This window comes from Mastomys coucha, unplaced genomic scaffold (genome assembly GCF_008632895.1).
Source record: "Mastomys coucha isolate ucsf_1 unplaced genomic scaffold, UCSF_Mcou_1 pScaffold19, whole genome shotgun sequence".
Lineage (NCBI taxonomy): Eukaryota > Metazoa > Chordata > Mammalia > Rodentia > Muridae > Mastomys > Mastomys coucha.
The window spans coordinates 646,054-666,769 of record NW_022196901.1 but is presented as its reverse complement, the minus strand read 5'-3'; the positions used below and the strand labels follow the sequence as shown (position 1 = coordinate 666,769).

Below are 20,716 nucleotides of genomic sequence, written 5' to 3'. Positions count from 1 at the left end.
AGACTTTTATGAAATTTCCCTTTTCTCATTGTGAATATATTGAAATTTCTAGCAGTAAAGTTCATTCTTGTAGGTTAGCAGTTGAGCTACAGAGATGAGTACTGGCTTAACTATATCCTGGCCAGGTCACAGAGGAGGTGGGGTGGTCTCTACAGTTTCATTTAGACTGCAGAAACCTTTTCCTCTAAGGTGATCCATAGCTTTACTTTGGTTCTGTGATTTGATTTACCCTTTTTTTCTTCTAACATTTTGACCACTTTGGGAGCAAGTGGACCCTCTATCCATCCCACTCCTGCAAGATAAACAAATCAAGCCCCCACTTGATGATGCAGACTCAAAGCACGCAGCATGTTACTCCCAGCTGAGATTGATCACAGGAAAAGGATTTTAAACAGAATTAGCAAAGAAGGCCCTGGAGTGAGTTTCACATAAGCACAAGCTTCTTGGACTTCTACCTTTGGAATGACAGGTATAGTTAATTCCTCTAGCACTGATTGTGACAGCATAAGTAAAGTGTAACCTACCAGGGAAGCTCATCGGATACTTAGTATGCAAGGCTTCTACTGAAGGTCATGCCCAGAAAAAAAGCAGTTATTTTTTATGTGCTACATTTAAAAAGAATAATTTCTGTATCTACATCTGTGTGCTTGTGCATAAGTGTATAGATCAGAAAACAATTTGCAGGTGTTGGCTCTCTCCTTTCATCATGTGGAAGTTGTCAGGCCTGATGTCAAGTACCTATGCTTGCTAAACCATTTCTCTAATCAGGTACATTTTTTCTTTTTAATGTTAATTAAGTACATTTTTTAAAATGATTCATTTGTTTTTATTTTTTCTATGCATTGGTGTATCTATGTTAGTGTATCGGATCCTGTGGAATTGAAGCTAAAGACAGTTGTAAACTGCCATGTGTGTGCTGGGAATTGAACCCAGGTCCTCTGGAAAAGCTGCCAGTGCTCTTAAGTACTGAGCCACCTCTCCAGTTCTCATGTTACATTGTTTTTAATAAGCAATTTAGGTATGCTGAGCCACTGTAAGGAAGAAATTATTGGAATTCTGAAATTCAGCAAACCAGATACCAGCAACAGGCTGACCTTCTTAAATATAGCTGACCCAAATGTGCTATGTCAGCTTTTCTCTATATAACATGGTAGAATGTCCTTAGACCGATAAGGTTGAAATTGTAATTTCAACTTAATTTGACTTAATTCATTTATGTTGAGCAGAACAATGAATAAGAAAAAGATTCCATTGAGTGGGGTGTTTTGCACATTGACACCTATAACAATACTAATTTTAAGAATATGTTACAGTGGAGGGCACAACACAGCTAATAAAGATTTACTGTCTTTGAAAGATTGGATGGGGTTGCTAGAGAAATGGCTCAGCAGTTAAAAGCACTGGCTCTTCTTTCAGAGGCCCTCCCCCCCAAGTTGGATTCACACACTCAAAGGCAGCTCAGAACCATCCCTAACTCTAGTTCTAGAGGTTATGACACTCTCTTCTGATCTCTGTGGACACTGCATGTACATAGACATACCTATGCTGCTAAAACACCAATACACATAAAAAAAATGAATAAGACCTCATAAAACATTGGATGGTGGGATAAATATTTTCCAATAAAGATAATGTAAATAATTTTGTGTTGAAGCAATTCTATTTGTTCTATGATTAGCATTAGAAAGGAAATCAATGTTAAAAACTATTTTGTAAATGTAATTATATATTATTATTAAAGATAAGTTAGGGAAAAATTAAGGTCTCTGAAATATAAATTCTGAGTTATAATGTACTTTTAAAAATTTTTAGTCATTTAACACTACAAATTATTAAAATTAATATTTTTAAAATTAAAAATATTTGACAATAAATCCCTAAGCTTCAATATGTAGTGTTTATTTTTGCCTATTTCTTTAATTGACTATATGTTTGATTTAGTGTTAGGACCTAAGAGTATATAGCTCAGTGGTAGAATGCTTACTTAGCAAGTTGTGAGCACCTGAGCACCTTCTCCCTCAAAAAAAAACATGGAAAAACTAACAATTTATTTTGCTTTTTCCTACATAGAAATTTTAGCTTTGTCTAGAATGTATCAATTTTGAGCCCTTGACTTCTCTAATCCTCACAACATTTTCAGTTAAATATTTACACTTATTTTAATTTTTTTTCCTTTTGGTTTTTCAAGACAGGTTCTTTCAGTGTAGCTCTGGCTGTCCTAGAACTCACTCTATAGACAAGCTGGCCTCACAAAGATCTACCTGCTTCTGTCTCCCTGGTGCTGAGGCTAACTGCTACCCTGCTACACTTACTTTAAAAATGAGAACAATGTAGTATTAAATACGAAACAGAACAATGCTGGATCATCAGAAATTCCAAAATTACCAAAATCAAATGTTTGCTAACAGCACCATAAGCACTAGAGCCTGAAATATTAGCGTGTTTAGTTACAGATTTAGAGTTTGAAGAATAATTGACAGGGAAGATAAACTTAACAAAATGCAGTGATCCTTTGATACAATATGCATTAATAGGGACAGAAAAGAGGGATGTTTCCTACAGTATCTGTATCCCAAGCTTGCCATTTCCACTGTTTTCTGTGTTCATTTACCAATTTGGCAAAAAAGCACCAGTCAGCTGCTGCCTCCTGCAGCTGTTTTAATTTCTTTCTTTTCCAACTACAACACCCTTTACACACTATGAAAGCTATGCCAGTCTAAATGATACCCCAAAGGAGGCAGGATATGTTAGATTGTCTCCTTTCCTACTTACTGAAAAGATTTAGGGAATTAACATAATCAACTTTTTAATTACTATTCTGATAATACTGTTGTGTTTATGTAGTCATATGCTACCATAATATGGTACTGAACAGCAAAGTTAATTCGAGTTCTATAGTGCTTATTATAGGGAAGTTACTTTCTTCTTTAAAAGACTTTTCCTCAGTTGGCGAATGACTTAATGGATAGACTATCTTAGTACCTACAGCATCTCTTAAATGGATGTAACCTGTTCTCTGTGGGCTGAGAATGAAGTCATTCACTCAAGTCAAATAGCTTTGACCATAGCAGGAAGTCTGTATCCAAAAATCGAGCCTACAATTCATTTCTTGGTGCAGCAGAACTATCAACTCTCAGCTTAGCTACGATGGAAGTAAAATCCGTTGGCGATGTGAGGGTCACTGAAATACAGCCTTATTACAATGAAACCCAATGTCTAAAAATTGTTCTTATTTTGGGCTTGTACCACAGTAAGAGCCAAGATTTTAAACTCTACTAAATATAAAACAAACAAAAAGACTTTATATATTCATGTTCATTTAAGAAAATACTAGTAGTGATGTATTATTTTGAAATATACAGTTAATATGTTTGGAGTTATTTAAAAGTTATATTGAGAAAAATGTATTTTCACTATTGCTGTAGAAGAGTATCTACATAAGATTGTTAAATGGATCGTTGTTTTATATCAACTTTTATAATACTCATTTTTATTGTTATAATATTTTATAAATGTTAAGGAATATGACAAAAAAGATATTGTAGGTATTGAAGGGGGGTCTTTGGGAGGAGTTGGGGTATAAAAGGGAAACAAGAATTTGATTTAATTCTATTTACTTAAAATATGTTTTTAAATGTTAACAAATTCAGATAAATTGAAATCATGTAACTTCTCTCATCATAATGCAATAAAAGTTTAAAAAAATATATCTAAAAAAAAAGAAATGAGAAAGAATAGTAAAGGCAGAAAAAAATTTCCTAATTCTGTTCAGTTTCCTAATACTTTATAAATACAGAGAAGTTTTACTGTAGACTTTTGGAATCCATGAACTTGTAGGAAGCTAACAAGAGTGAAGCTACATTTGGTTCCAACCCTAATAATGAAGTTTGGCAAGCTAAACTGCAGCCTTTGCTTTTAGCAACATTTCTGAATCAGAGCGTTTTACTCACTGCTTCTGGCTTTGTGCTTACCAAGTCTGTGTCACTTTCTGTTAGTACTTGTCACTGAAGTTATGTAGGAAAGATCTGTGTTGATACCACCAGCTATGTAGAAAAATAACGAAAATGAAAGAAGCCTTTGTTTAGAATAAAGTTGAAAAAGAAGTTTCTTTTACCAGTCGGATGCCCAGTGACAAAGTCTAGGCTACGCACTGTCCATCATTTTGATATAGAACATAGAGATGATGGCTTCTTTTAGGTTCATTTTCTTAAAAAAAAAAAAAAAAGTAATAACTTCTTTGAAAGCAGCAACTAACCACCAAGTTCTTGAAAATCCTGATAAGAAAAATATGGAGTATCTACTGTGTGTCACACCTTAAAATAAACACTCTAGGAGATGAAGAGAGTGGCTCAGTACTTAATGCCACTTAAGAGTACTTGATGCTCCTGGAGAACCTGAGTTGAGTTCTCAGTGTCCACATCACATAATCATCTGTACCTCCAGTTCCAAGGGCTCCAACTCCTGTCTATAGCTTACATATCTTTAATCACAGTTCATTGAGGGAAGCCAAGACAGGAATTCAAACAGGGCAGGAACCTGAAGACAGGATCTGATACAGAAGCCTTGAAGGGGCGCTGCTTACTGGCTTGTTCCTCATGGCTTGTTCAGCCTGTTAGCTTTCTTTTTTTTATTTAATTTTATATATTTATTTATTTACACTCTATATTACCCCCCACACACACACCTGTTTTCTTGTAGAAGCCAGAACCACCAGTCCAGCCAGGGTGGTACCACCCACAGTTGGCTAGCCCTCCCACATAGATCACCTTAAGAACGTGATCTACAGACTTGCCTAGGGAGGCATTTTCTCCCTCCTTTCAGATGACTGTAGCTTATATCAAGTACTGTAACTTGTATCTGACTTTTACCTTTCAGTGCTGAAATTACAGGCATGTGTCACTGTGGTCAGCTTCAGCCTGTTTTATAAATAAAATGTTATTAGTCTTATGGCTTAGGAGCAATAGCATGACAGTGGAGGGTTTTAACAGAGTTATATGGTTCACAAACCCATATTTAGTCCCTTTTCCTACATGAAAGCCATATAAAGTAGATTCCCTGTAATCTAACAATCCAAAGTATTAAACAATAAGCCATGAATGTTTAAAAGTTTAAGCATGTTGCTCAGCTTAGAAGAAAACTCAGAATGATTTAAAGGCCATCAATTGTATGCCCATAATCTTATTATAGTTCCTTTTTAAAAAGCAATGTATATAAGAATCTCAGTTTTCTTTTAAAGATATGTACAAATATCTTGTTGTTTTAGTTCTGACGAATACAAGTTAACATTTAAGCAGTAGAGATGTGACATTTAAGCTATACCTTTTCTTGTGGTAATTGATGTTTGCATTCCAGCAAAGTTCTTTGTTTATAAAAAGATATAACAGCTTAAAATTGTGGAATCTGTTAAAGTAATGTTTCAGCTCAAGAGTTGCTTTCTGGGGATGGAGAGATAGCCCCACAGTTACAAGCACTGGTTGCTCTTCTACAAGACATGGGTTCAATTCCCAGCACCAACAGCTCACAACCAGTTCCAGATCTGATGCCCTCTTCTGGCTTCCGCTGGTGCTGCATGCACAAGGTGCCCAGACATGTATAAAGGCAAAATTATCAGTACAGGTAATTTTTTTAAAAATTACATGTTGAAAAGTCAGACATGTATAGGGGCTCGCTGTCACAAGGATCAGATACAAAACTACTCATGAGACCCTTGTCTGTTTGCAGTCATATGTCTGAAAGGCTTTCTTTAAAAAAGAAAAAAAAGTATTACATTTACTTATGCATGTGGGTACAAGTATACCATGGCATGTGTGTGGAGGTTAGAAGACAACACTTTCTAGAGCCAGTCAGTTCTCTGCTTTCACCAGTTTTTGCTTGGAAATTAAACTCAGGTGTTGGGCGTGGCAGCTGGCACCTTTATATGGAACCATTTCCCTTGTCCTTGAAGGCTTTCTTACTAGTCAGGTTCAACATGGTTATTTGAAGTTATTTTCTAAACCAACTACATAGATTTTATGTTATTCCAATAGTTTGAAAGAGCACTTTGTATTATTGTTCTCAAAATCTTTTTTAAAACTATTTTTATTTATATATGTGTTGCCTGAAAGTATCTTTGTGTCATGCATATGCAGTGTCAGTGGAATCCAGAAGAGACTGTTGTATCATCTAGAATTGGAATTATGGATGGTTGCTAGCCACCAGTATGTGCTAGGAACTGAATTCAGTCTTTTGCAAGAGTTGCAAGTGCTCTTAACTGCTGAGCCATCTCTCTAGCTCCTGTCCCTGAAATCCTCATACACTTTTGCAAATATCAGTTCTCCAGTATTTGACATCTCAGGTTCTTTTTGGCTTTTTTGGGGACAGGGACTAGTTGTGTTGCTCTAGTTGACCAGAAACTTAATGTCTAGACCTGGCTGTCCTCAAACTCAGAGAGATCCATCTCCCTCTGCCTCTATATCCAGCCCAGTATCTCAGCTCTTTCAAAAAAAAAAAATGTTTTTAATTTAAATTGAATTCTGTCACTTACCCACTCTCTTTCCTCCCTACATCCCTTCCCAGCTACCATTTCTCAAGTGCTTCTCCTCGGTTGATACCTATTTTTCTTTTATCCTTGTCTCACACATACATATGTATATGTGTATGTATATGTATGCATAAATACACACACAACCTGATGACTCCACTTTTGTTTATATATATGGTTTGAGGACTGACTGTTTGTTTGTTCTATATTGGACAACCAGCAATGGGGCTCACTCCTGGGAGAGGCTAATCCTCTTCTTCCTAGCAGCCATTAATTGTCTATAGTTCTTTGTTTAGAGATGAGACCTAACAAAAGTTTCCCCTTCCATGTAAATATGCCCGTTGATATTGTCATTGTTCCAGTCATATTTATGCAGCCATTTCTAGGAGAGAATGTGTCACAGTTGACCGTCTGGTATTCTGGTTCTTACAGACTTTCTGCTCCTTCCAAGATGTTATCTGAGATGTAGATGCAGGAGGTGTGATGTAAATTTACATAATGGGACTGAGGTCCCTAGTATCTGTTAATCCAATGCACTCTATCAAGTTGTGTTTTTCTGTGATAGTCACCATTTACTCTTAAGACAGAGTTGTCTTTGCAGAAGGTTGCTAGATGCACTTATCCAGGAAATGTGGTTCTTAAAACAGCAGAAAGAGTAGGGGAAAATATTAAGAACTTTTGGTGAATAAAATTTATTTTAGCTTAAAAATTGATGCTCTTACCAGTTGGTAGTGGAGATGCATGTCTTTAATCCCAGCACTTGGGAGATAGAGACATGCAGATCTCTTGAGTTCAAGGCCTGTGTGGTGTATAGCGTGAGTTCCAGGACAGCCAAAGTTACATAGAGAAACTTTGTCTCTAAAAAAACAAAACAAAACAAAACAAAAACAAAATGAAAAACAAAAAAATTCATGATCTTTTGGGAACATGTAGTACCTCATTAAATGACCAGCATTGTGTGACATCAATATGAAATGTGAGGCTAATAAGTACTTTTTTGAAAAGATTAATTGTTGTTGTGTTTATCCTAATGTGTACATGGCTTTGGGTGGGTATTTGTATATTAGTGTAGATGCCTACAAAGGCCAAAAGAGGGCCTCAGAATCCTTGGAGCTGGAATTACAGATGGTTGTGAGCCACTTGATGTGGATGCCTAGAACCATACTCAAGTCTTCTGTAAGAGCAGAAGATGTTCTTAACTGCTGAGCCATCTCTTCTGTACCTAAAAATTTACTTTTATTTTTATTTGTGTATATGTATGTGTTTCTGTACTAGTGAATGCTATCCATGTGTGTCCTCAAGAAAGCTAGAAGAGGGATCCCTTATCACTGGAGTTACAAATAGCTGTAATTTAGATCCTCTGGAAGAGCAGTAAGTGCTCTTAACTAGTGAGCTGACAACTCTCTAGTTCAAGTGCTTTCAATGAAAGATTTCAACATATACTTTTTGAATATCTACTATAGAAAGTAAACAGTCATAAGCCCTTAATGTTAAAAAGTTTTATGATTAAATACAAATGGGAAAAATTTAACTCTTTCAATTTCTTTGATTTTAAGAATTAATACAATTTTATGCTACTAATAACAGTTTTCATGTAGAAAAATAGCATACCTTACATTAGTGAGCTTTTTAAGTTTTACGTGGAGAGATTATGTTATAGTGATCATTTTTATAAAGTAGGGTATTTTACATGCTTTGTCAGGTTTAATCTTTAAAATGGCTTTCCACAGTTAATATTTTCTAGATGAGAAAACCGAGGTTGATATTTAAAGTCTTGCCAATTATAAACTTGTTCTATCTTAAAACTATTTTCAGTCTACTATACCATATAGCATCAAGTAATCTGTATAAAAAGTATAATAAAATATAACTAATTAAAGTAAAGCTGGCTTCAAGGAAGAATTGAGAAGGTATATGTAAGTATATACAAATAACTGCCATTTTACATTTACATATCCAGCAGTCTGAAACCAATCCCCCAAGAACATGGACCAACATCTATATATACTGTATTTATATTTACCAGTTTTCCATTATTGCCTTACTTTTTCATTTTATAATGTAGGGTATAGCATTTAGTTGTCGTGAATCCTTAGTCTCTGCTAATCTGTGAATGGATGTACAGTCTTTGTTCACCTAATTGATCTTAATACTTTTGAAGAGTTTTTCACCAGTAATTTGGTAAAATGCCTCAATTCTTGTTTCTCTATTTTTTTTTCATTTGGATGGACATTAAGCATTTGGATGGACATATTTTCATGAAAATATTATAGAACTGAAGTATCTATTTTAGTGTCAGATTACATAATGTTAACATATTACAGGAGGTGTTAACCTGGGTCATATTGTAAATTTACTTTATTAGATATATTAGGGACATTATATGAATATATGCTAACAGTTTTCTCCTCAATCTTCTGCTGACTTTAAAAAAAAAATCTGTGTTGTTGGTACTGTAAAAAGTAAAAGGAATAAAATTATAAGTGCTATAGATACACACACACCCAAAAAATCTAGGATTTTCCAAACTCCTAGGACTAAGAAGTGAATTTAGCAGGATCACTGGATACAAGGCCAGTGTGCAAGTTGAATCATGAGTATGGGGGGGTTGTTCATGTAAATTTGTGTACATAAGCACTCTGGTGCACATGTTGCAGATGTATGTAGCAGCCAGAGTTTGATGTTGGATATCTTTCTCGATTGCTCTCCACTTTAGTTTTTGAGATACAGTCTCAACAAACTGAGATTCAACATGGCTTGCTAGCTAGTGTAACCTAAGAATCTGTCTCTGCCTCCCAGAGTGCTAGGGTTGCATGTATGCATAGCCATGTTCAAGTTTTACATGTATGCTGGAGAACCTTGCTCAGCAGGCATGTTACCAACTGAGCCACTTTCTCAGCCCTTCATTTCTTTAAGTATCTTTTATAATAGCACCACCAAAAGAAATGTACTATAATCTAATTTTTACATTTATGAAATATTACATGTTACATAGAAAATATTACTTAAAGGCTTATTTAAACAAAGGATGGAAAATTGCCTCAGATAGCAGCAGCTATGCGTGTCAGAAAACACAAGGACATAGCTGCCAGCATTCTTCTCAAGGCTTCTGAGGTTAATCTGAATGGCATGAACTAAAGCTTTTAAGTGATGTGCAGACTTTCAGGCTTATTGATCAGATTTTTACAATGAGACAGCACTGAAAATAACAAAGCCACAAAGAAGCTTTTTGATGCCATTATGCCTTTTAGCATGAGTAACAGTAATATTTAATGCACATTTAGAATATTGATTTTTTAAAAGTTATCTTCTAACTATTTAAAGTGCTTCCAAGATACCATTGCTTTAGTAGGTTTTTTATATCTTTGATGTAAATTATCGTTCCTGTAGAATATTTTGCTAATGTTTTTATATAAATCAAAAAATATATTGTTAATCTAATAAACAACTTAAGAAATGTTTATAATTGAGCAGCATTGTTATCAAGGGCACGAGGGCCAAAATTACTGAATGTTTTCATATTCTTAAGAGAGATACTTCACAGTCTACATATCTTTTATATTTGTATAGATAAATATGTACAGTAAGCTGAATAGAGTTCTTACTAGAATAATGTGAGCCAGGCCAGTGACACACACTTGTAGTGTCAGCACTGTGGAGGTGTGAACACAGAGGAGGATCACTATGCCAGCATAGGTTTCTTAGTGAGATGCTATCTCCAGCACCACAAACCACCATTGGTAAGTGCTTAGAGCCATAGGCAACTGAGAGTGGATAGACTACCCTGCGTCCTGTTAAATAGAAGAATAGAGTAAAATCTAGATTGTCCTGAAAAATTCCAGAAGAATCTATAATACATGGTGGGAAATGTAGAGTGTGGGAGAGTGTTTTCTTCTTCAACTTGAGAAGAGACCATGAAGTAGTATGTCAGGTTAAAATCTCAGCAACTCTTTTTGCAAGTAGTATGACAAAATAATGTATTTATATTTCTAGATATAACATAAAGTAGTTATTTAACAATGACGATCTTCAGGTAAATAGGATGACTTTTCTTTGTGGTTCTTTTTTTAAAATCAGAGTCTTAGGTTCCACAGGGTGCTCTCTACCTCACTGTGTAGTCTAGCATGACTTGAACTCCAGACTCTCCCGTCTCCTCCCAAGGACTGATATTACAGATATGTGTCACCATGCCTGGTGTTTTGGGAGCTGGGGCTCAAACCTGTGACTTAGTGCATGATTGATAGGCATGCTACCAACTTAGCTATATTCTTAGGCTCTGGGTTTTGTTTAGGGGGAAGTCAACATTCGTATCTTTAAAAATTACTATGAATATATTTAAAACTTAAAAACCAGTAACAGAAACACTAGTAAACACCTAAATTGTGGCCTCATTAAGGATAATGATGAACCAGAAGATGTGCTTCTGTATTAAGCATATAATTCCTGTCTCTAAAGTAGGCTTGGCTGATGTCATACCCTGATAGTTGGAAACTAAAACAGTAATATATGCATATTGAAGTCAGCCAAAGAGCTTTAACAATCAATATTATGTACAATCTCGGTACATCAAAGGTACAACCCCTAGACACGCTTTTCTGGGATTTAATCTATCCAGGATTCTTTGAAATTCTCCAGGCTACTGGAATGGATAGCCACATTTGAGAACCACTGTTTTATAAGAAACTGAAAGGTTTTTTTCCATCCTTTAAGTTGTATTCTTTTTGAAATTGTTATTGCACTGAAAAATTCATTGTACAGAATGAATATTATTTTTCAAATGATTTTTTAAAGCCAATTTTGGGTAGCCAACCTGTCATTGAATGAAAGGGGTAGTGTACATATCCTCTGCATTTACATTTCTGCCTTCTATATTCTCACACATTCCCTAAGAAATAAAACCATTATATCCCTGCTCTGTAGAAAAGCTTTTAATTATCTGTCTATTTAGATTATTGTCCCAACCACCTGTTATTCAGTGCTGGAGTTTGATAGCCATGCATACTCACCCTGGCTCTTTCTTTCATATTGTTTATGTTCTTGTTTGTGCTGTCTTCTTTGTTGCTAATGGTATTCATTGTAGTTCTGCTGCTGTGATGAAATATTTGAGAAAAAGGAGGAAGGGCTTTTGCTCAGTTGCAGAGGTTTCAGACCCTGAAGTATCAGGGCCTGTGATGCACAGTACAGCATGATGGGAGCATGTAGAAAAGGAATTCTGTTTACCTCAGGATCACAGGGAAGCAAGAAGAGTGAAGAAGGGACTTGGGTCTCAGGATCCTCTTTACAGGCATGTTCCTCATTGTCATAATTCAATCCTAGTAGTTTCACAGGCTCTACCAAATGATTTTTTTTAGGAGGACCGTCCTGTCACAGCAACAGTAATTTAACAATAGATACAGGATACAATATTGTATCATTGAACCCTTTAAACAAGGTCTGTTATAAATAATTTACATAAACTTTCTCTTATAATAGTTATACCTATGTCTGAGACATAGTCATTTTCCTTACAGTACAGATGGGGACTTGACATTTTCAGGGAGTAAAACACGTGTTTAAAAGAGTATTAACAAATATGACATTTCACATTTCAGATCTATTTTTTCTCTTTCCCTTTCCCCACCTCATATTACCCATCTGATGCTCATCATGACTTCTTCCCCCATGTAGAGTGCATAAACATTTGATGTTTTCAGCCTTGCTTTTAATCCTTAATAGAAGAATATTCAATGATTTTAAAAGGTAGGATAATCATTCTCTTCATTTCTTCTGTGTGACCAATTTTATTAGTTTGCTGTGATTATCTTGAGTATCAGTAAGCTGTATAGTTATACATTTATTTATATTTTAAGTCTTTTTCTTATGAGTACTTGCAGTTTCACTTTTCCCAAACTATAGCCCAAGACCTGGAATTCTTTTTTTTATATATATCCAAATTCACTTTTTTTAATTAGATATTTTCTTTATTTACATTTCAAATATTATCCCCTTTCCTAGTTTCCCTCCAAAAACCCCCTATCCCATTCCCCCTCCCCCTGCTCACCAACCCATCCACTCCAGTTTCCATATCCTGGCATTCCCCTACACTGGGGCATCCAGCCTTCTCAGGACCAAGGGCCTCCCCTCCCATTGATGTCCAACAAGGCCATTGTGTGCTACGTATGCAGCTGGAGCCACGGGTCCCTTCATGTGTACTCTTTGGTTGGTGGTTTAGTCCCTGAGAGCTCTAGGAGTATTGGTTGGTTCATATTGTTGTTCCTTCTTTGGGGCTGCAAGCTCCTTCAGCTCCTTTGGTCCTTTCTCTAGCTCCTCCATTGGTGATCTTGTGCTTAGTCCAGTGGTTGGCTGAGAGCATCCACCTCTGAATATGTCAGGCACTGGCAGAGCCTCTCAGGAGACAGCTATATCAGGTTCCTGTCAGCAACCATTTGTTGGTATCTACAATAATGTCTGGGTTTGGTGACTATATGGGATGGATCCCCAAGTGGAGCAGTCTCTGGATAAAGACCTGCAATTCTTAATTTCAGTTGTTTTTTTGTTTTTTGTTTTGTTTTTTAGTGATCCACAAATTGACTTAGTAATACCTGCATGTAATTAACTGGACTGTGTTTTAGTTGAGTTTTTCTACAGGAGTAGAACTGATAGAATGAGCCTGAATGTGTGTGTGTGTGTGTGTGTGTGTGTGTGTGTTAAAGTGCTTATAGGTTGTAGTCCTAGTAACCCAATAATGGGTTATCATTTGACCTTTTAGAAGATCAAGAGTCCGTTCTTTGTTCAGTCAATGAGTCTGGGTGTCTCAGCAGTTCCAATCTGGTGCTAGAGGTTCTGGAGTATTCCTAGAGACCTGCTGGTCTCCTGTCTGAATCAGTTCTGAAGAAATAGGTTCTAATACTGATAGATGAATGCTTTAGCAACAGGATAGGTGGACTTGCCAGCAAGAATGATAATGAGCAGCAAAAACAGCTTCCTTCCTTCTTCATGAGCTTTTGTGTAGCGTGCTGTTAGAAGGTGTGGCCCAGGCTAAGGGTGTGTCTGCCTACCTCAAAAGATCCAGTCGAGAAAATTCCCCACAGCTGTACTCAGCTGCTTTTTGTTCATTCTTGAGGTCACTGGATTGACCATCAAGATTAGGCATCATTTTATTCAGCCATAAGCTCAGTGCAACTGATTCCTAGTCATGTGAAGAAAAAAGTTTATATGGGTAGACAACTTTTCTAGGTAAAGTACAGCTGTACAACCTTATATAGTCTTTGTATGGGAAAATGTTAAATTTTAACAAGAAGTTAATTTTAGCAACATTAAAAATACAATAAATTTGGCAGCATGTTTATTCCCTTCATCTGCTTCCCAGATGTTGTTAACATTTGTAAATGTGTCTTTAGGATGCTGCTTTGTAATTACAGTGTTATGGTCTAACTTGATAACTTCTCCTTCATTAGAATGTGAAACATGTTGTAGAAGTACTCAAGAAGTGGCTGAAGGAAGAAAGAAAGTGCCACTGCCTATCAGAAAATAAAACAAAACATGGGAAATACAACCACCAAATTCCGCAAAGCACTCATCAATGGTGATGAAAACCTGGCTTGCCAAATATATGAAAATAATCCTCAGCTAAAAGAATCCCTTGATCCAAATATATCTTATGGAGAGCCCTATCAGCACAACACACCATTACACTATGCTGCTAGACATGGGATGAACAGAATATTAGGGTAAGTATTCAGTGGAAAGGAAAGCACTTGTGACCTTTGAAAATGTATAATACTGAGACATGGCCATGTTATATGATCTTCTCTGAGTTCTAATAGTAAAGGTAGTTTATATACTTGTTGCTTTGAATATATTTCTGTCCACTCTGTAATGTAGAAAACAGACAGATAAGATTACAGAGGAAAATTGAGCACTCTCAAGGGTAAGGGTGACAGTAGACAAAGGGACCTTTTCAGAGCAGTGTAAGCTCACAGGGAAAGGGCTGTAAGAGATTAAGAATAATTCAAGGCTATTAGCATTAGAAGTGAAAGTAAAGACTGCTGGAAGCACACAGTTACCTGAACTTACAAAACTAAGGTCTAAACCAAGGACTCCTTTTACTGGACTGCAGATCTAGTATGACTTCTGAACTTCCTGAAATGTCCTTAATAGATAACCAGTTAAACTTAAAATTATTGGCTTGCTGGAGGCTTTCAATTTAAAAAGGAAAAAGTGACACCTCATTGTTTCCTCACCTAAGAGTCAATCAAAATGGATCTGTCAATCAACTGCTCAACAAAAACTCTCTCAAGAAAACCTGTCTGTTTCAGTCGAGACTTGAGAAATACTGTAAAAGCTGCCTAAAATATAAACTAGACACAGTGACCTCTTTGTTCATTTTCACACTCACTCCTTAAGAGTATATATACATTGTTCTGCTATGGTCCATTTGGATCTTTGACTGCCAACAGACCCCTAAGAGGAGAGGGGCCTTGTGGGCTCTTCCCTAGTCCATGGTAAAATACTGAATGACCCAATCTTGTGCAAATCATGTGCAGATCACCACAGCTTTCATGAGTTAAAGAGTGAGTGTAACAGTTGCTGTGTCATGTCCAAAAAACACCTTTTTGTTGCTCAACTCCTTGTCCTCTGGCTCTTGCCTTTTTTCTACCTCCTCTTCTGCGACTTTCCATATCCCAATTAAGGCTGAGCATTTATTCTCAGCATTTGGGCCTATTATGGTTTCTTTATTAATTGGTCTCACTGCAATACAGCACTGTCTTCAAATGGTGAATGAGAGCTGAGGCCCTAGGCTGACATTTACTCAAAATCTAATTAAATCTTTCAAGTAAAACAACTGCTAGTCTTTGATGCTAACGATAAAGTTTGATCTTTCAAATGAATGCTAAAATTTCGAAAGACTCATTCTTCATATTCAACTGACAACTTCTTAATTCTTACTTTCTAATAAATTGGTAGTGAAAACCCAATGTAATTTATTGTACAGTAAAAGATGACAACATTTAGAGGTTCTCTGTAACTCACTGAATCACATATATTTCACATTGGTATATGATTCTTTAAAATTCGGCATTGATTAAAAAGTTAAAAATATCACTTAGACCATTAAATTTTTAATTAACACTACAAAAAATTAATTCATACAGTTCCCTCCAAAAGAATACCAGTTAATAAAGAGACCATAGCAGGCCAGAATGCTGAAAATAAATGACAATAGCGTCCTCAGCGCAAGCTGTAATAGCCGACCACTTGTTAGATGGCTGGTGTAGTGCCATTATTTGGAAAGGCAATTTAAACTTACTTTTCCATTTCCTAAACTATATAAAGTCTAGATTTTGTTCATATACTATACTTGATCCAAAGTATGTTAAAAACAGGTTGTGTCCTATGAAAACTCATCTGGAGGTTCTAGAAGGAGTAGACACAAGCCCCCATCTCTCACCCAGAAGCAATCTCCAATTGATAACCATTTGTAAATGAAAATTTAGTTTCCTCCAAGAGAGTCTTACTGGGGAAACAAACTACTCTTAAGGATAAGCTGCGTGCCCAGCACTAGATGGCCAACAGAAAAATAAACTGAACAGCATCTTTGGAGGTCCTTTGTCATAATACCATGTTAGGACTTGTCCTTTATTTTAAATTTTATTATTTTATTTAAGTAACCTTTTGCTGAGTAACATCTTCTGCCCCCTCCTTTCTTTTCTTTCCTTTTTCTCTTTCCCTTATATAGTGTCATGCTTTATAGGCACTAAAGTTTATTTCTCTTATGCATGTATATGATTCATGCACATGAATACCTTTATTATATGTGCCACAGCTCATGGTGGAGGTCAAAGGACAACTTTAAAGAGTCGTTTCTGTCCTGCTACATGACTGAACTATGAATAAAACTCAGATTGTCAGCCTTATGTGACATACTTTACCTTCTAGGCTGTTTTGCTGGCTTTCCATCTTAATTAAGTGAATTAGTTATTCACACACCTCAACAGAAATTGGACTTTTAGCTTTGAAGTAGACTTTACTCTTAAAATTGTTATCTTCTCTGTATTTTTAGGTAGGAAAAAGTTGTTTTTATCCTTCCTTTCCATTTTAGGACTTTTCTTTTTGGTAGAGATGGAAACCCAAATAAACGGAATGTGCACAATGAAACATCTATGCATTTGTTGTGTATGGGACCTCAAATCATGATATCTGAAGGAACCCTTCATCCTCGCTTAGCACGGCCTGTGGAAGATGATTTCAGAAGGGCAGATTGTCTGCAGATGATCTTACGATGGAAAGGAGCAAAACTTGACCAGGGCGAATATGAGAGAGCAGCTATTGATGCAGTTGATAACAAAAAAAACACACCCCTTCACTATGCTGCAGCCTCAGGGATGAAAGCCTGTGTAGAGGTAAAACCTGCTTGCTTTTCAGTATTCTGTGCTAGAAAATTGTATGTTGATAGTATGTGGTAGTCAGGGTTTGCTTTGTCTTAGCAATTCTCACCTCCTTATTCATTCTAAAAGAACCAAAGCTCTGTATAAGTAAAGTCACTACATTGCTTTAGGGAACAATAACCAAAGTGCAGCTTTCCAGCTTTTCAGAATATAATAAAAATCAATAGGAATAATTGTTCATATCTTCTAAGGTAACAGTCAGGTAAGTACTATCATACTGAAAATAATAGAGGTTTTTGTCTGTGTTTGCTGAAAATTTAATAGCCAATTTCTAAAACTTCCATATCTTGGATATGGGGGAAAGATGACAACTACTAATTACTGATATATTATCTTTGTTTATTAGTAGATAACCGTTGATGGATGTAATTGTTATACTGTTTTTGTGTGTGTGGTTTTTTTGAGACAGGGTTTCTCTGTGTAGCTTTGGCTGACCTGGAACTCACTCTGTAGACCAGGCTGGCCTTGAACTCAGAAATCCGCCTGCCTCTGCCTCCCAAGTGCTGGGATTAAAGGCGTGCGCCACCACCGCCCGGTGGTTATGCTTTTTTTTAAAACCTTGTCTTTAAAATGTCTTTTTTCAGTTGATCTGTGTTCAAGTATTCCTGAATTCATACTACATTTTGGCAATTTTAATTTATGAGTATCTATTATATTACTAATATATAAAGCATCTTCCAAGCTTAGATAAAAATCACTCAACCTTTGATTTCTTAAAAGATGTTGTAACTGTGATGCAGCTCTGACAGGAAAGGTATCCTGACAGTTGGGAATCAGGACAAAGTCACACCGCACAACAAACCTCACGTAAGAGATTTATTGGGAAAGACATAAGAGGATGACCACCTCTGCTCAGAAGAGAAGCAGCAAGTAGAAGGCAGGCTTTAGATAGAGTTTCTTAGGTATATATTTTTATATAGCTTTCCAGGATGGTCTGGGATTGGTGAGACTTCATAGCCCAGTTTTGTGGCAAGCTCGGGGATTGGTGGGATTCTGTGGCCTGATCATGGGCTTTTTTTCTCTAGGGCAGAGACAGCCATTTAGGCCTTTAGAGTAGAGTAGTGTGGAGGATGGGACCTGGCCACTCACATGCCTTGAGGGGCTGGGTGTGGCAGTGAGGGCAGTCTGGCCTTAAGAGTAACTCTATATAGTGTGCCACCACTGTTCATAGAACAGTACCTATTTTCTCAGCTACCAACAGTCAAGTCGGTTCATACATAATTGATGAAATTTCTTTTGAATAGATGTTACAGATGAGATCAGTCTCTTTATTCTAAAATGTATATACTTTATTTTAAAAGTAATAATACAAATAAAACTAAAATTATATATCAAAAATTTAATACTTGATATTCTCTGTAGTATTATACTTTTAAGTTGATATCAAAATTATGAATATATTTTTAAAGATTATAGTCACATAATTTTATTAGCATAGCTAAAGATCAATTTTTGTTACTTCTTTAACTTCTGTGATCTTGTTTTCTATTTATTGCTATTTGTTACTTATTAATCTTTTAGAAACTTTGTCCTTCGGTTTCCTTCCCCACTATTAGTGAACTGTGATCGTTAATGTGAATCTCGTTCCCAAGGAATGCCTTCTAACATGAACTCAGTATAGTAAAAAGATGCCCTAGGACTTGGAGGGGATGCATGTCAACAGAATTCCTGACACTTTTTACTCAAGTCTTGCTGAATATTTTTCTGTGCTCACCTCCTAGGGAGGAATCTGTGTGGTGACTCACTCACATGTGTGGGACTAGATGGTTCTTAAATGTTTTAAGGAGGAATAGCTTGTTTTTGTTAGTAGCAATAATATTTTAATTTCTGCTTAAATAACTTGCTTCTAATAATTCCTAGTAAGGAATGCTAAGTAGTGGCCAGTTTTTAAGTGTATTTACAGTATTGTACATATTAAATTATTGAAAACTGGAGTGGTAATTTTATCAGTATGTTATTGTTGTTCACAGAGGGGTATGTTATATAGTCTTTGAAAGGCCTGATGGTTGCCTGTCTTGATAGGTGTGTATCTGTTTGCACTGCCATCATATCACATCACATGAGCCACTCCGTTTGGTGACCCTTCTCATTTTTTATATTCCAGACATTCCAAATGGAGCCTTATGAACACCTCACATTTATTCCAGCATTTATTGACAAATTTCAGTATAGTATTTTACCACTTAAAGTTTATCACTAATGGTCTTAACTGTACTCTTGCTCAGCTCTAGGCCCTTAATGACTTTTTGTCATGATTATTATTAAACTAGAAGTGTTTTCCTAGCATAAGTGCCTAAACACATGGTAATATGTAGCACTATGTAACTGAAGTTCCTAGAATATCATGTATTTTATAAAATTTACTATCATGGGTAATTTAAATACTTTTAAACTTCTCTACCTTATTGCTTACAGTTTTTATTATAATAATAATTGGAATAAATACCATTTCTATAATTTTTAAATATTCTTAATGCTTAGTGGTACCAAGTATCATATAATGATATACATTGGGTGAATAAATACCACCAGATATTTATTATTTTTCATAAAACTGTGAATCCATCTAGTGATGGAAGGGGCAGAGATGTCCTGTATTGGTCTTGTTGCTGCTTATGACACATTTTGTGATAGTTTTCTCTGGGGTGCTTGGGATAAATCTCAGGATTATCTCAAAAGACCCCTTAATCACTAAGGTTTGATTCATTAATGCTTGTTGTAAAATATATCCCACTTTCTCTGCATAATCTTTAAACTTAGAGATTACTCTCCCAAGCCCAGTAGATCCAACCTTTTTTTTTTTTTAACTTTTAGAGATTCATACTTATGGAAGCATTCTCTAGTTGTTAATTTTGATTCTTTTCCTTACATATATTAGTTTTTTTCTTTGCTTTGATAAAATACTTCAGGCACTCACACTCACAAAAGTAACATTGGAAGGAAATTTTTTGATTCATAGTTTGAAGTTGTTGTTAGTCATAGCCAGAAAAGCATGTTAGGATGAGTGGCTCTAAGGGAGAAGAGGGTACATCTGGGACTTCCCAACCCTTGAGAGAGTAGAAAGCAGACAGTGGGACTGGACTGTACAAGTTCAAAGCTCACTAGCCTACTCTCCTCACTCTCGCCAGTGTGTTCTTAATCAACAAAACAACAACAAAGCACACATGAAATAAGAAAACCTTACAGCCTACTTCAGTGACCCATTTCCTACAGTGAGACTGTACTCCTAAAGGTTCCACAGTCTTCCAAAACATTAATATTAGTTGGAAATCTGGAGTTCAGACACATGAGTCTTGTGGGATGGGTATGTTTCACCTTCAAAACACAAAAATGTGTTTATTTAAGAGTAGAATTTAGAGAGTTATGTGGGGCTGCAAAGATGGCTCATTTGTTGCTCTTACCCCAAGGATACTGGGTTCCCAACACCCATATGGTGTCTCACAACCATTTCTGTTTCCAGTTCTAGGGTATCCAATACCCTCTTCTGAACTTCGGTAATATGCATACGTGCAGGCAAAATAATCATAAATAAAATAAATCTTAAAAAAGAAAAGAATTTAGAAACTTGGACAATTTCCTCTGCATTTAATAATTTGGAGTTTCCTGTGGTTCCTGGTTTTCTGTTTACTTGCTTGCTTGCTTGCTTGCTTGCTTTTTGAGACAAGAATCTAACTTGTAGCCCTGGCTGTCCTGGTTCTACTATGGAGACCAGGCTGACTTCAAAATCACAGAGATCCACCTGCCACTTGAGTACTTGACTTAAAGACAA

The 20,716-nt window shown here is 36.1% G+C and overlaps 1 protein-coding gene across 13 annotated transcripts in view; it reads left to right on the top strand.

The window, feature by feature from the left end:
• The window catches only part of Ankib1 (ankyrin repeat and IBR domain containing 1), a 174,553-nt gene that overhangs the window by 74,795 nt on the left and 79,042 nt on the right, over positions 1 to 20,716 (top strand). For 10 of the 13 annotated variants that reach the window (XM_031379935.1, XM_031379933.1, XM_031379930.1 and 7 more), the window contains 2 exons: positions 13,957 to 14,229; positions 16,602 to 16,902. In XM_031379935.1, the coding sequence (XP_031235795.1) occupies positions 14,042 to 14,229; positions 16,602 to 16,902 (489 nt within the window). In that variant the 5' untranslated portion in view covers positions 13,957 to 14,041. Of the gene's footprint in view, positions 1 to 318; positions 470 to 3,686; positions 5,617 to 13,956; positions 14,230 to 16,601; positions 16,903 to 20,716 lie in introns of those variants that run through there. The other 3 variants (XM_031379932.1, XM_031379936.1, XM_031379938.1) reach the window with 3 other exon arrangements.